At 36.6% G+C, this 15,408-nt stretch overlaps 1 protein-coding gene across 1 annotated transcript in view; it reads left to right on the top strand.

The window, feature by feature from the left end:
- AXDND1 (axonemal dynein light chain domain containing 1) overlaps nucleotides 1–15,408 on the top strand; it is an 89,462-nt gene that overhangs the window by 34,194 nt on the left and 39,860 nt on the right. The window contains exons 11-16 of the mRNA XM_077763088.1: nucleotides 1,429–1,549; nucleotides 3,242–3,343; nucleotides 4,458–4,621; nucleotides 6,193–6,268; nucleotides 8,495–8,729; nucleotides 15,207–15,408. Coding sequence (XP_077619214.1) covers nucleotides 1,429–1,549; nucleotides 3,242–3,343; nucleotides 4,458–4,621; nucleotides 6,193–6,268; nucleotides 8,495–8,729; nucleotides 15,207–15,408 — 900 coding nt within the window. The remainder of the gene's footprint in view (nucleotides 1–1,428; nucleotides 1,550–3,241; nucleotides 3,344–4,457; nucleotides 4,622–6,192; nucleotides 6,269–8,494; nucleotides 8,730–15,206) is intronic.

Genomic DNA, 15,408 nt, shown 5'->3' with positions numbered 1-15,408 from the left:
CACGTCATGATTTCATGGTTGTCAGATCAAGTCCAGTGTCAAATTGGGCTCCGTGCTGGGTGTGGAGCCTGCTTAAGGTTCTCTTTCCCTATGCCCCTCCTCCACTTGCACACACGCATGCATGTACACCAGCGCGCCCGCTCTCTCTCAAAAAAAATTCTAATTCTATTCTGTATCCTGAAGTCTTAAATTAGATATAGTGTTGTTATTCTGTTGGAATACCATGTTGTGAAAATTCTAGTGAATAAACAATATGAAGAAAAGTGTTTAGAGCAGGTAACAGTATGTTGAATTTTTTACTTTAAGACTTAGATTTATAAGTGAAATGTGACTATTTTTTCTCGTATTTTACTGTATATTAGTGTTATTAATATATCCAGCAATTATGCCATAATTACTTTATGATGAGTTTTAAAGGAACAAATTGTCTATTTTATTTTTTTTATTTTTTTTTAATAGTTTATTGTCAAATTAGTTTCCACATAACACTCAGTGCTCATCCCCACAAGTGTCCTTCTCCATGCCCATCCCCCCCTCCCCCCACATCCATCAGTCCTCAGTTTTTGTCAGCATTCAAGAGTCTCTCATGGTTTGCCTCTCTCCCTTTCCCCCACCATTTCCGCCCTTCTTCTCCCCCTTGTTCCTCCGTCAAGTTCCTCCTAATCCTCCTATACGTGCAAACATATGATATTTGTCCTTCTCTGCCTGACTTATTTCGCTCAGCATAACACCCTCAAGGTCCATCCATGTTACTACACATGGCCAGATTTCATTGTTTCTCATTGCCATGTAGTATTCCATGGTATAGATAAACCACATCTTCTTGATCCATTCATCTGTTGATGGACACTTAGGCTCTTTCCATGTTTTAGCTATTGTGGAGAGTGCTGCTATGAACATTGGGGTACATGTGCTCCTATGCATCAGCATTTCTGTATCCCTTGGGTAAATTCCTAGCAGTGCTATTGCTGGGTCATAGGGGAGTTCTATTGTTAGTTTCCTGAGGAACCTCCACACTGTTTTCCAGAGGGGCTGTACCAGTTTACATTCCCACCAACAGTGTAGGTCAAATTGTCTATTTTAGAACAATGTTGTTTATTTTATTTTATTAAAAATTTTTAAAGTTTATTTGTTTATTTTGAGAGAGAGACAGCGTGCATGGGGCAGGGGCAGAGAGAGAGAGGGAGAGAGAAGAACCCAAGGAGGTTCCTCACTGTCAGCACAGAGCCCGACACGGGGCTCGAACTCACGAACCATACGATTATGACCTGAACTGAAATCAAGAGTCAGGTGCTTAATGGACTGAGCTACCCACTCCCCACAGGCCCCCAAAGTTGTTTTTTAAAAAATGTCCATCATCATAAGAATTATTCAATAATGTGAATTCTCACAAACAAAGTCTGTATATACTTCTTAATTTTTTTTTAGGATTGTGGAAGAATACCATGACTTATACACGTTGCAAAGAGGAAGGATGGAGTCTGATATTAAACAGTTAATGACAGAGAGAGATCTCTGGAGCTCAGCCACATATGAATTGGCCTTAAAGGTTGGTTTACCTGGAATCATAACTTAGACTTCTTTTTTGGCTGGATCAAGTTTGCTTTACCATTTTTAATAATCTAGATAAAATTTTAAAAATGAAGATGTGTATTTAATTTATGAATAATGTGGCTATGATTGGCCTTGAAAAAGGAAAGTTATATTTGTCTTCTTTTGTTTCTTCTCTATTAAGTATCTGGCTATTGCCTAATCAAGGGCTCTTTTTCTCACCAGAATCTATGAAGTATAAGCAAGAATTCTTTTTCTATTGTTTGTGAGCATGTTAAAGTTTCAACTTCTACTTATAGTAATTATAAACTAGGAAATGTTGTTCATATTTTTTCACACAGTGTAACCATATTAGGATTATACCACTTTAGTTCTATTACCTTGGCATCTAAGACAGGAAATGAAATATGGCAGTCTGCAGGCCATCACTGTAATACTTTAGGCAAGTGGCAAAGTCCCATGATATTCTATTTTTCTGACATGTTTGCTGGTTGGTTGCCTATTCTCACACCTGGGACTTATGTTCACTAAGTATTAACCAGAAATTATAACCCTCAACACATTCACACTTTTGTCTCACTTTCCTCCAGAATGGTCAGACCTCATCTGGTATACAATGTTTCATCCTGATGCAGAATTTTTAAATGATATGTCAAGAAGAAACAATCATGACAGTAGATATATAAGAATCTATAACAGGGAGCTAGGCATGTTCAGTAGGTATAAAGAAGACAAGTGAGTTTCTTCACTCTAGAAGTATTTCAATAATAGGGAACTGACCCCTCGCAGTGGTTTCTGTGGAAAAATACTTTGAATTGGTGGAGGCTTTGTATTAGCTCATCTCTAAAGTTCCTCCCAACAGGAAATGACAGCTAGAATACCACCTTCCTGAAAATAACAACTTTTTTTCTTTTGTTTGTGTCTATATCCAGTGTCTAGAACCCGTCATTCATTGAATGACTATATAATTGGTTCAATATACCAGTGGTTCTCAAAGTACAGTCCAAGGATCACCCCCCTTCCCTGTCCCCCACCTCACTAAGGGATCCCTGGGACCCTTTCATGAGGTGAAAACTATTTTCTTCATTATACTAAGAGGTTATTTGCCTTTTTCCACTCTCATTTGCATATGAGTTACATCTGCTTTACCTTGATATGGGACGTTGCTGCAGATTAAATGCAGAAGCAATATGAAAATCCAGCTCTACTAAGGCAGACATTAAAGAGATTTGTAAAAATGTAAAATAATGGTTCTCCTTTCATTATTTTTTTGTTTTAGAAAATAGTTATTTTTTCATAAAAATACTATTTATGTTAACATATAATGAATTTATTGTTATGTTTAAGTGAATTAACAAATATGTATTTTAAATATGTTTGGTTTTAGCTTTCAATATGGTAAATATCAAATAGATATGATGCGTATGAATAACAGCTCTTTGAAGTCTTTCCTAATTTCCAAGTGTTGCTTGGGATTCTGTGCTATACGTTATCCTTCAGTTTGGCTCCAGTATAGCAGTTTTAGAAAACATGAATTTGTGGATTCAAATTAGCTCATGATTTAAGTAAGAAATTGTGATGGAGTTAATGATTCAGTGAAAAATTGAAACATGAAATTGGTTTGGGTTTAATAAATCACAGTGGTTTATTGATGTCTTAGGTTCCTCATTTCAGTACATTTTTCATATAGGTAATTGAAAGAAATAGAGTTGTGTTGGCTAAACGACTTTACCTCAATGAAAAGGGTTGGAGTAAATATGTTAAGCATTTCATCATACTGCTGTCAGTCAAGGTAAAGATCAGTTCACTTACGTTATAGGAAAAGAGACCCCAGCTTTTGAGGGTTGAAACTAGGAGACGTGTTTGCTAAGTTTATAGATTACACTTTAAATATAGTTTTGTATTTGTGTTTTATTGTGGGTGGTATGAAAAATCTAAGGAAATTTAAATAAATGCTCTTTATATTATAGTTGTCTTCTATCCTAATTAAAGCACTTTAAACAATTTATCCAAGTTAATAATACTGAAGATGTTATTTATAGACTTATCATTCTATTTGTTAGTATTTGAAAATAAAATGTAAGTAGCTGTGCATTTTTTGCAATTTTATGTGAAAATTCAATGAGCACACTTGGCTGAAATGGAGAGAAGTGACATTTAGTGTGTTTCTAGATTCATACCATTTATATTTGTCATTTCACTCAATTCTTTTAAAAAAATTTTTAAAGTATTTATTTTTGAGAGAGAGAAGGAGAGATAGATAGACAGACATAGAGAGAAAGGGAGTGCATGAGAGCAGGGGTGGGAAAGAGAGAGACAGGGAGAGAGAGAATCCCAAGCAGGCTCCACACTGTCAGCAAGGAGCCTGATGTGGGGCTTGATCTCACAAACTGTGCAATCATGATCTGGGCTGAAATCATGAGTTGGACCCACTTAACCCACTGAGCCACCCAACTGCCCTTCACTTCATTCTTATAACAATCCTGTAAAATATATAGTAGGGTCTTTATTTTTTGGATAAGAAAAATTAATCCCAAATAGATGAAATAGTATCCCCTAATGTTACATAGCCAATAACTGCTAGGATTCACGTTTTGTTTTGAAATTCCTGTTCTTTCCAATGTACCACACTACCTCCCATGAAAGTCCTGTGGGGGAATTGAGGTCATATTCCAAAGGAAAAATCTTGTCCCTAATATTTTATGTACCATGGAAAATCTACCAGCGAAGGGACTATGTGATATTACTGACGATATTTTAAAAGAGAAATATCTTCTCAATTTTGATCCATTTTCTATGGATGTCTCTAGTATTCACAATATCAATACACTAATTAACATTATTAGTGTATGCTAATAAGTAGTTGTTACATGACTAAGTGACTTAATTCCACGCATATTATCTAGGACACTGCAGATCTTGCACTGTTGCAGAAATTGACACAGAAGTGGAGAGACTTAATGAATAAATTTAAAAACGAAGTGGAACAAAATGAAGACTCTACAAGGGAGAAATTGCAAATTGTTAACGGTGGCCTTACCAAATGGCAGCAGTTTTTCAGAAATAATAGGTGGGTTACAAGGATCTTTTTTTTTTTTAAGGGTTTTGTTTTGTGGGTTTGTTTTTAGAGAGACAGACGGAGAGAGAGAGGAAGTGGGGCAGAGAGAGAGAGAGAGAGAGAATCTTAAGAAGGCTCTACCCTGAGCAAGGAGACCAACGAGGGGCTTGATCTCACAACCCCAGAATCATGATCTGAGCCAAAATCAAGAGTTGGACACTCAATTGACTGAACCACCGAGGCGCCCCGGGTCTACGAGACTCTTGTTTTTGATTATACTGTGTCATGTCTGATAACTCAGTCCAGTTCTTTCTTTTTCTCTGCCTCTCTTTTACCATGTAATGACTCTAACATTGATTTTGGGGGGGGGTAACTAGCAGCCCTTCCAAGGGTGCAGGCCTGCTAGGAGCTTGAGTGGTTTTGTGGTTTCTGGTGCTAAGCATCTCTGTAGTCCATCCTGATCCCTCTACCCGACTGCTGCTGCCTCCATTTCAGTTCAGTATTTTTCCTTTCCTTTCCTCCCCTCCCCTCCCTTCCCTTCCCCTCCCCCCTCCTCTCCTCTCCTCTCCTCTTCTCTCCTCTCCTTTCTTTTCCTTTTCTCTCACATCAACTTATGTCATTATTATTGGCAAACCTGAATATCTAGATCCATCTGCATGTGCAGAGAAATAGAATCAGTGGGCGGCAGTTATAAGGAGATTGATTTTGATTGGATATTATACTTTGTAACAAGTAGAGAAATCTGACAGTGGACAAGGCTGCCTATAAAGTAGTTAAGTCAAGGTGGGATGATGAAATCACAGCTAAAGTTAGTGGGAATCTGGATTTTGAATCCAGGCTTGACTCAATGAATTCTAAGGTGGTTTTTTTTTTAAACTTTAAGATGTCTTGTCTGTTAAGGAAACACATTTAGGAACTGTTTCCATTTCAAATTGAGGACAATGGTGTTGGTTTTTCAGATCCTCTACGGTTTTCCAGTTAGTAGGTTTGAAAGTTCTGGCAGCTGAAGTTGGTATATATCCCAGCTGGTGACTTCGGCCATTGCCTGTCTCTACTGTTTGTTGGCTCTTAGCTGGTTAGGAGAGCACAGATAACAGGGTTCACTCTTCTCTTTCTCCTCAAAAACTTCTTTATCAAGAGCTTTCTCCTTGTGAGACCTCAGAGATATTAAAGGAAACTCTTTCTTACCAGAAGTTGGGACTCCTGAACTAAACGTTGAGTCTTAATTATTCATTAGGCTTCCTTTCTAGTTACGTATTGTTTTGTCTTCTGTATTCAACAAGAATTATTCTTCTGATCATCTAATTTTGGATGTCGAAGACCCAGAAACACCCTTTCAATACTCTTATGGCCTCTGACCCTATAACTTGATTGCTCAGGTCTGATTGGAGCCTGAATTTATATTTGTATTTACATTTGGAAATTTAAAGATGAATGCCTGTAAGGAAAGGGCTAACCCTGGAAGGCATGCTTGGAAATCATTCAGGAGAAAGCGAATATTATTATACAGTGTACGGATTCATGATTTTCTTTGTTTATACACTGTTCTGAGACCCTGCTCTTGTTCTTTTTCCTTCCTCCAGTAAAACAGACAATTTATCCCCCGATAAAGAAAATATATTCCAATCAGTTATTGCAGATTTCAAGCAGTGGCAACAGGTGAGACATTCTAATAAACTGTTTGGTAATCAAAATGCTGTTTGTAAACTTGCCACTCTTCACCAACAAATATGAGTCACATCTCATCTTTTGAGAATGCCACATGACATTTTATGAAAGACAAAGAAAACAGCAAGATGCTAGGGACTTTTAAAAATACACTTAAAGTATTTTATTTTCAGTTCTATTTTTAGATTTTTGGGCCAAATACAGTTAGGCCCTAGTCATCAGATAGAAGGAGCATTTGTGCCACTCCCGTACCTGGCTTTTGTCTCAAGAACAACTTGGACTTTTAAAATTAAGAACACCTTTTTTAAAAAAATATTTTTTTTTTGTTTATTTATTTTTGAGACAGAGAAAGACAAAGCATGAGTGGGGTAGGGGCAGAGAGAGAGGGAGACACAGATTCTGAAACAGGCTCCAGGCTCTGAGCTGCCAGCACAGAACCCAATGCGGGACTCGAACCCACGGACTGAGAGATTGTGACCTGAGCTGAAGTCGGACACTTAGCCAACTGAGCCACCCAGGCACCCCAAGAACACCTTTTTAAAAAACTGTGGTACAATATATATATCACATAAAATTTACCAGTTCAGTGATTTTTAAATGTACAGTTCAGTGGCATTAAGTGTACTTACTGTTGTGTACCCATCTCCACCATCCATGTCCAGACTTGTTTCATCTGCTGGAACTGAAACTCTACCCAGTAAACACTAGCCTCCTCCATTTCCTCCTCCCCCAGTCCCTGGCAACCACCATTGTGCTTTCCATCTCTATAAATGTGATTCCATATGACTGGAATCACAGTGTCTGTCCTTTGTGACCGGCCTATTTCCTTTAGCATAACGTCCTTAAGGTTCATCTGTGTGGTAGCATGTGTCAGAATTTCCTTCCTTTTACAGGCTGCATAATATTCTACTGCATGTATATACTACACTCTGCTTGTTAATACCCTCTTTTTATTTAGTTTTTAAGTTTATTTATTTATTTTGAGAGCCGAGAGAGCATGAACAGGGGAGCAGCAGAGAGAGAGGGAGAGAGAGAATCCTAAGTAGGCTCCAAGCCATCAACACAGCCTGACGCCAGGCTTGGACTCACAAACCATGAGACTGTGACCTGAGCCAAAGTCAAGAGTCAGTTGCTCTACTGACTGAGCCACCAGGGCCCCAGTGACGTCTTTTTAAAAGAATCTGAGTTTTGAAAATAGAGTTCAGTGATCAAACTACTGTTACGTCCTAGCAGTCTGACAAAGGAAAATCTATGAGATACTGAGATCCCTCCGAAGTGAATGTCAGACTCGTGGCCTGATGATGTCTTATCCAGATCCCAGGAAGCCATATTCTTGTCTTATGGAATGACTTGAGCAGAACAGTCTCAGAATTGAAAATGTTTTTTGTCCTATTTATCATATAGCTAGTTTAGTGACTTTACTGTTTCTCTGGCAATTTTGACACTGAATAGATAAGATTAAAAAAAATCATGCTGCTTTACTTAGTAGGAATAATAATTATTCATGAAGCTCTTACCCTGTCAGGCTGAAGGTACTTTGCATGCATTACCGTGCTTACGCCTCATGTCAGACAAAGGATGCAGGTTTTGTAATCCCTGTGTCACAGAGGCAGAAGTGAAACTTAGAGGTGTTAAGTAACTTACCTAAGTAGTATATGAATGATAAGTGGCAGAGTCAGACCTGTCCAGGTCTCTCTAGCTCCCAAATCCTTGCCCTTAATTGCTCTGCTACATTGCTTTTTTGTACTAATTCCTCATTCTGAAGCATGGGTGATTTGTTTGCATTTTCTGAGTCACAAATATGTAAGTTACAGTTTTATAGGACTTGGACTTGGCATTAGACAAATAAAACACAACAAATACATTCTAGCAACTTTCTCAGTCTGACGTCCTCACCAAACCACATAGTAATTAAACATGCATAGATCTCTGGTCCTTTATTGCCTGTCATTCATTTTTACCCAAATAGGACTTAATGTAATTATTTTCATTCTGGTAAACTATGGGTTATCTTGCAGGGTATTATAATTAATTTAAATTTACTTTAATTTTGAAAATGAAATTATGTTGCATGAAGAAATGGTATGAACAAATAATAATAGGATGTATGACTCCAAAATAATTGGTAGATACTAGGAATTAAAGACCTCGGTAGACTTTGATGAACTCATTAGTGAATAATAGTCTAATTTTCCTGTCGCCCCTCTTATTCTCTAGATGCTGGATGAAGACAAAGAAAAGTTTACTGGGGATTCTCTAGTGTCGAAATATGATTCTCTCAAAATCATTAAACATTTACAGGAAAACTGGACAGATATTGGGTTTGCGATATTTAGTCGCCATAAAAGTATGGAGGGGGAGGTGCCGCCAGAGCAACACCACATGAAAGAAATTGTGAAAACCATTGGGAGACTCTACAAAGAATTTGAGATAAGAATAAATGGGGATAATGGTAAGAAAAAAACAATGACACATTGCTTGACATTATAAAGCATTTTGACAGTGATTATTATTTGTAATACAATTAATATTTAAAATCTAAAGAATAGTGATTACATTTGTAATACTACTAATTTTTAAAATCAAAATACTATACACATGGTTTTAAAAATCAAGCAGAATAAAGCACTGAGCACTGCTTTGTTGAGATGTAATTCATGTGCAATACAACTCCCTGTTTAAAGTATACAATTCAGTGATTTTTACTACATTCACAGATGTGTGCCACTGCAGTCAGTTATAGAATATTTTTGTCAAAAGAAACCTCAAAAGAAACCCTCTACCCTTTAGCTATCACTCTTCTATCCTCCCATCCCTGACCAGATTTCTCTATTCTGGACTTTCATATGAATGGAATCATACAGTATATGACGCTTTGGGCCTGACTTCTTTCATTTAGCTTAATGTTTTAAAGGTTTACCTATGTTTTAGCCTGTGTCAGTACTGTATTCATTTTTATGGCTGAATAATATTCCATTGTGTGTGTATATCACATTTTGTGTATCATTTCCTTTTTCAGTGTAGTTTTTAATGTTTATTTTTGAGAGAGAGAGAATGGCAGCACACACAGTGGGGGAGGGGCAGACAGAGGGGGACAGAGGATCCGAAGCAGGCTCTGCATTAATAGCAGAGATCCAGATGCAGGACTCGAACCCTCAAACCACAAGTTCATGACCTGAGCCAAAGTTGAATGCTTAACCAACTGAGCCACCCAGGTGCCCCTTGTGTATCATTTCCTACATTGATGGACATTTGGATTGTTTCTACTTTTGGGCTATTATGAATAATGCTGATACAAAATTTTGTTTACACATATCTGTGTGGAAATCGTTTTTCACTTCTCTTAGGTATATATCTAGGAGTAAAGTTGTTGGTCAAGTAATAACTCTGTTTTTAAGTTTTTGGGAACTGTCACATTGTTTTCAAAGAGGCTGGCTCATTTTATATACCCATCCCAAGTATATGAGGGCTCTGGTTTCTCCACATCCTTGCCATCACTTGTTATCTGACTTTTTGTTTCTAGCCATCCTAGTGAATGTGTGAGAGTATCTCATTTTGAGTTATGTTTTTCTGATGACTATTGATGTTGATACCTTTTTAAGGCTTATTAACCATCCGTATTTCTTCTTTGGAGAAATACCTATTCAGACAGATCCTTTGTCCATATTTTAATTGGGTTATTTGTTTTTCTGTTATTGAGTTGTAAGAGTTCTTTATAGATTCTAGATACAAATGTTTTTTCAGATATATGAATGTAAATATTTTCTTTGATTCTGTGGGCTTTTTTTCATTTTTTTGATGCAGTGCAAACATTTTGCAGTGCAAAAACTTTGCAGTGCAAACATTTTAAATTTTGATGAGGTCCAATTTATCTATTTTTTTCTTTTTTTTTTTGGTTTGTGCTTTCAGTGCCATGTCTGTGAATCCTTTTCCAAATTTAAAGTAATGAAGTTTACCCTTATGTATTCTTCTAAGAATTTTATAGTTTTTGCTCTTCTATTATGTTATTTGACCATTTTGAGTAATCTTCTTACGTACTGTGCAGTAAAGGTCTAACTTCATTCTCTTGCATGTGAATATCTAATTACCCCATTACCATTTGTTGGAAAGACCATATTTCCCACATTTAATGGCCTTGACATCCTTGTCAAAATTAGTTGATTTAGTGGTTTATTTCTAGATGTAGCTGTTTATTTCTGGACTCGCAATTCTTTCCCATTGTCCTTGTGTCAGTACCAAACTGTCTTAACTACTGTCGCTTTGTAGTAAGTTTTAAAATTGCAAAGTGTGAGGAGTCCTACTTTATGATTGTTTTGGCTATTCTGAATCACTTCCAATTCCATATGAATTTTAGAAACAGTTTATTAATTTCTGTAAGGAGATATGCTTGGATTCTAATAGGGGGTTGGCATTTTAACAATGTGAAATCTTCCAGTTCATGAACATGGCATGTTTTTCCAATTATTTGGATCTTTAGTTTATTTCAACAATGTTTTCTACAATTCTGAGAATGTTTTGCACTTTTTTAAAGGAGTGGTCAAATGAATAAATAAAAATAAATAAATACATGAATGAATAGTTATTTATTTACTTATTTATGTTTTCGTATTGTTTTGTTTTCAGGAATAGAATTTAGTGATTCATCACTTACATATAACACCCAGTGTTCATCCCAACAAGTGTCCTCCTTAATGCCTCTCACTCCTTTAGCCCTTCCCCCCTACGCAACACCCCACCAGCAACCTTCAGTTTGTTTTCTGTATTTAAGAGCCTCTTATGGTTTGTCTCCCTCTCTCTCTTTATTTTTTATATTATTCTTGCTTTCCTTCCCTTATGTTCATCTGCTTTGTATCTTAAATTTCACATATGAGTGAAATCATAAGATATTTATGTTTCTCTGACTGACTTATTTCCTAATACATTCTAGTTCCACCCATGTTGTTACAAATGGCAAAATTTCATTCTTTTTGATCGCCGATTAATATTCCATGTGCCACATCTTCTTTACCTATTTATCGGTCGATAGACCTTGGGTTCTTTCCTTATTTTGGCCATTGTTGATAGCACTGCTATAAACATTAGGGTGCATGTGCCCCTTCAAATCAGCACTCCTGTATCCTTTGGACAAATACCTAGTAGTGCAATTGCTGGATCATAGGGTAGTTCTATTTTTAATTTTTTGAGGAACCTCCATGCTGTTTTCCAGAGTGGCTGCACCAGGTTGCATTCCCACCAACAGTGCAAAAGAGATCCTCTTTCTCTGCATCCTCACCAACATCTGTTGTTGCCTGAGTTGTTAATGTTAGCCATTCTGACGGGTGTGACGTGATATCTCATTGTGGTTTTAATTTGTATTTCCCTGATGATGAGTGATGTTGAGCATTTTTTCATGTGTGTTTTAGCCATCTGGATGTCTTCTTTTGAAAAGTGTCTGTTCATGTCTTTTACTACTTTCTTCACTAGATTATTTGTTTCTTTGGGTGTTGATTTTGGTAAGTTCTTTGTAGATATTGGATACTAACCCTTTATCTGATATGTCATTTGCAAACATCTTCTCCCATTCCGTTGGTTGCCTTTTAGTTTTGCTGATTGTTTCCTTCACTGTGCAGAAGCTTTTTATTTTGGTGCAGTCCCCAATAGCTCATTTTTGCTTTGGTTTCCCTTGCCTCCAGAGATGTGTCAAGTAAGAAGTTGCTGCAGCTGTACTTCTTTTGTTAAATATTTTCCTAAGTATTGTATTCTTTTTGACACTATTATGAATGCAATTGTTTTCTTAATTTCATTTTTGGATGCTTCATGGCATGTGTAAGAAATAAACTTGATTTTGTATTTGATTTTGTTTCCTGCCATCTTGCTGACTCATTTATTAGTTCTAATAGTTTTTTAGTGGATTCCTTAGGATTTTCTTTTTATGAGATCATGTCATCTGTGAATAGAGAAACTTTTGACTTCTTTCCCTGTTTTTGCCTGTTGCTTGCTTGTTTTGTTTCTTTAATTCCATATGAGTGAAATTATATGATATTTGTCTTTCTCTCACTGACTTATTAACCTTAGCTATAACCTGACTTATTAACCTTATTATACTCTCTAGCTCCTTCCATGTCATTGCAAATGGCAAGATTTCATTCTTTTTTATGACTGAATAATAAATTGTATATATATACCATACCATCATCATTTGATGGACAGTTGGGCTGCTTCCATGTCTTGGCTATTGTAAATAATGCTGCTATAAATATAGGGGTGCATGTATCCCTTTGAATTTGTGTTCTTGTATTCTTTAAGTAAATAGCCAATAGTGTGATTGCTTGATCATAAGGTAGTTCTTTTTTTTTTAGTGTTTATTTATTTATTTTGAGAGAGAAAGAGAAAGAGAGATCAGGGAAGGGGCAGAGAGAGAGGGAGAGAGAGAATCTGAAGCAGGCTCTGTGCTGTCAGTGCAAAGCCTGACATGGGGCTCAAACCCACAAACTGCAAGAGCCAAAATCAAGAGTCAGACATTTAACTGACTGAGGCACTCGGGTGCCCCAGGGTAGTTCCAGTTTTTAATTTTTTGGGGGGAACCTCCATACTGTTTTTCCCAGTGGCTGCAGCAATTTGCATTCCCAGCAACAGTGCACAAGGGGGGGGGGGGTCCTTTTTTTTTTAACAACACTGATTATTTCTTCTCTTTTTGATACTACTCATTCTGACAAGGGTAAGGTGATTTCTCATTGTGGTTTTAACTTCGATTCCCCTGATTATGAGTAATGTTGAACATCTTTTCATGTGTCTCTTAGACATCTATATGTCATCTTTGGAAAAATATCTCTTCTTTTTAATCAGATCACTTAGCTTTTAGGTGTCAAAATTATTTATTTATTTTGGATATTAACCTCTTATCACATACATCATTTACAAATATTTTCTCCCATCCAGTAGGTTACTCTTTTGTTTTGCTGATGGTTTCCTTTGCTGTGCACTAAGTGTGTGTTTTATTTTGGTGTAGTCCCACTTGTTTATTTTTGCTTTTGTTTACCTTGCCTCAGGAGACATGTCTAGAAAAATGTTGCTAAGGCAGGATTACTGCCTACGTTTTCTTTTCGAAGTTCTATGATTTCACGTCTTGCATTTAGGTCTCTATTCCATTTTGTTTTTATTTTTGTGTATGGTGTAATAAAGTGATTCAGTTTCTTTCCATGCAGCTGCCCTATTTTCCCAGCACCATTTACCAAAGAGACTGTCTTTTCCCCATCATATATTCTCACCTCCTTTGTTATACATTAATTGACAAAAAAATGTGTGGGTCTACTTCTCAGCTTTTTATGTTGCTCACAGTTAATTGCCCATGACTGATAATTTGATAACATCTAACCAGATGTTATCTTTTATGTCTTCATAGGTCTTTTTTAATTGTCTGTATTTTGTCTTGACTCACAAGAGTCAATTCTTTTCAACATTGATGTTGGACATCGTGAGAAATTCTAGGGATAATTTGAGATTCTGGATAATGCTGTATTTCATGAGAATGACGACTTTTATTAACTGTGTCATATGTTACTTAAGAATCCTTCCCAGCAAAGTGTTCAGGCAACCCTGGTCCATTGACTGGCACTGTTGTTCAACATAAAACTACTCCTCATGGGAAAACTCAATCTTTATTATCTATGTCATCAGTAATAGAGATAAAATGCCAATACTTACCCATGAGAATATATAATGACAGAAAAAAAATGAAGTAGTAAATGGTTTGAAATAAATGAGGAAGTCAAAATGATGAATGATAGCAAAATTAACAGATCATTTTGAATACTCCTAAAAGATTAAAGTTTACTAATGAAAACAGTGAAATATTTTCATCAAGCACAAGAATGTTTGCTTTTTTAGTTTTTTATATGTATTTATTAATGGGAGAGAGAGAGAGGGAGAAAATGAATGAGTGGGGGAGGGACAGAGAGAGAGGGAGACATAGAATCCGAAGCGGACTTCAGGCTCTGAGCTGAGCAGTCAGCACAGGGCCTGAGATGAGGCTCAAACTCATGAACTGGTAGATCATGACCTGACCCAAAGTCAGACACTTAACTGACTAAGCCACCCAGACACCCCATTAGTTTTTATTTTTTTAAAGTTTATTTATTTTGAGAGAGAGACAGAGAGAGAGGTCAGGGAAGGAACAGAAAGAGAGAGAACCCCAAGCAGGTTCTGTACTGTCAGTGCAGAGCCCAACACAGGGCTCAATCTCATGACCTTAAGATCAGGGTGTGAGCTGAAACCAAATCATGATCTGAGCTCAGTCAGTTGGACGCTTAAGTGACTGAGCCACCCAGGTGCCCCAAAAGTTTGCTTTTTAATTATTTCTCTTTGTATATCTCTGAGATGGTAGCATTCCATCTCTTATTTTGCAAATGAGATAAGACAAAGGTATAGAGGGGGTATTTTGTCATGATTTCACAGTGAATTGGTTAAAGATTAGGATCTAGACTCAATCCTTCTTCAGACCAAAACTATGAACTTCATGAAAACCTGAACAGTGACCTAAAAACAGACTCAAATACCAAACTATTCTCATTCCTGTTATTAAATATCCTGTAATCATGAAGAAGCTGCTTATCATAATTGTTCTCTTAACAGAATGAATGAGTTAATGCCTATTATAGAAAACTGTGGTTCGTGGTTTCTGAACTTAATACATTTGGTTCTCAGCAGAAAAGACAAGAAACTTAGAGTATAAACTGTCATCAAAGAATTAATAGCCCATCAGTCAGAAAAGCACTGATTACACAGTGTTTATTCACTAAACATTTATTTAGGAACTCTGCAAGATTCTCCACTAGGCAAGTTGTAGGATAATAAAAGATGAAAAAAAAAAAAAGATATGCCCTGCCCATTGGCATTTTATAATTTATTATTTAATATGGTAGACTTATGACTACTTTTCTCACTTTTCTAGGTATCTGTAAAATTCTTCCAAGTTTGATTAATTCTATTGAATACTGTTCTTTCAAGATGGAAAGTGTCCTGGAATTTCCTGAAATGTATCTTGAAGAATGGGAAAGCCTTAATGAAAAAATTAGGGAAATGAAATCTCAGTTGGATACCTTGTTAAGCATTGTTGGTACTGTCCCTCAGTATACAGACATGGATTCTGGTTC

The sequence above is a fragment of the Crocuta crocuta genome, unplaced genomic scaffold (genome assembly GCF_008692635.1).
Source record: "Crocuta crocuta isolate KB4526 unplaced genomic scaffold, BGI_CrCroc_1.0 scaffold3, whole genome shotgun sequence".
Lineage (NCBI taxonomy): Eukaryota > Metazoa > Chordata > Mammalia > Carnivora > Hyaenidae > Crocuta > Crocuta crocuta.
This window is presented reverse-complemented; position numbering and strand designations above follow the sequence as displayed.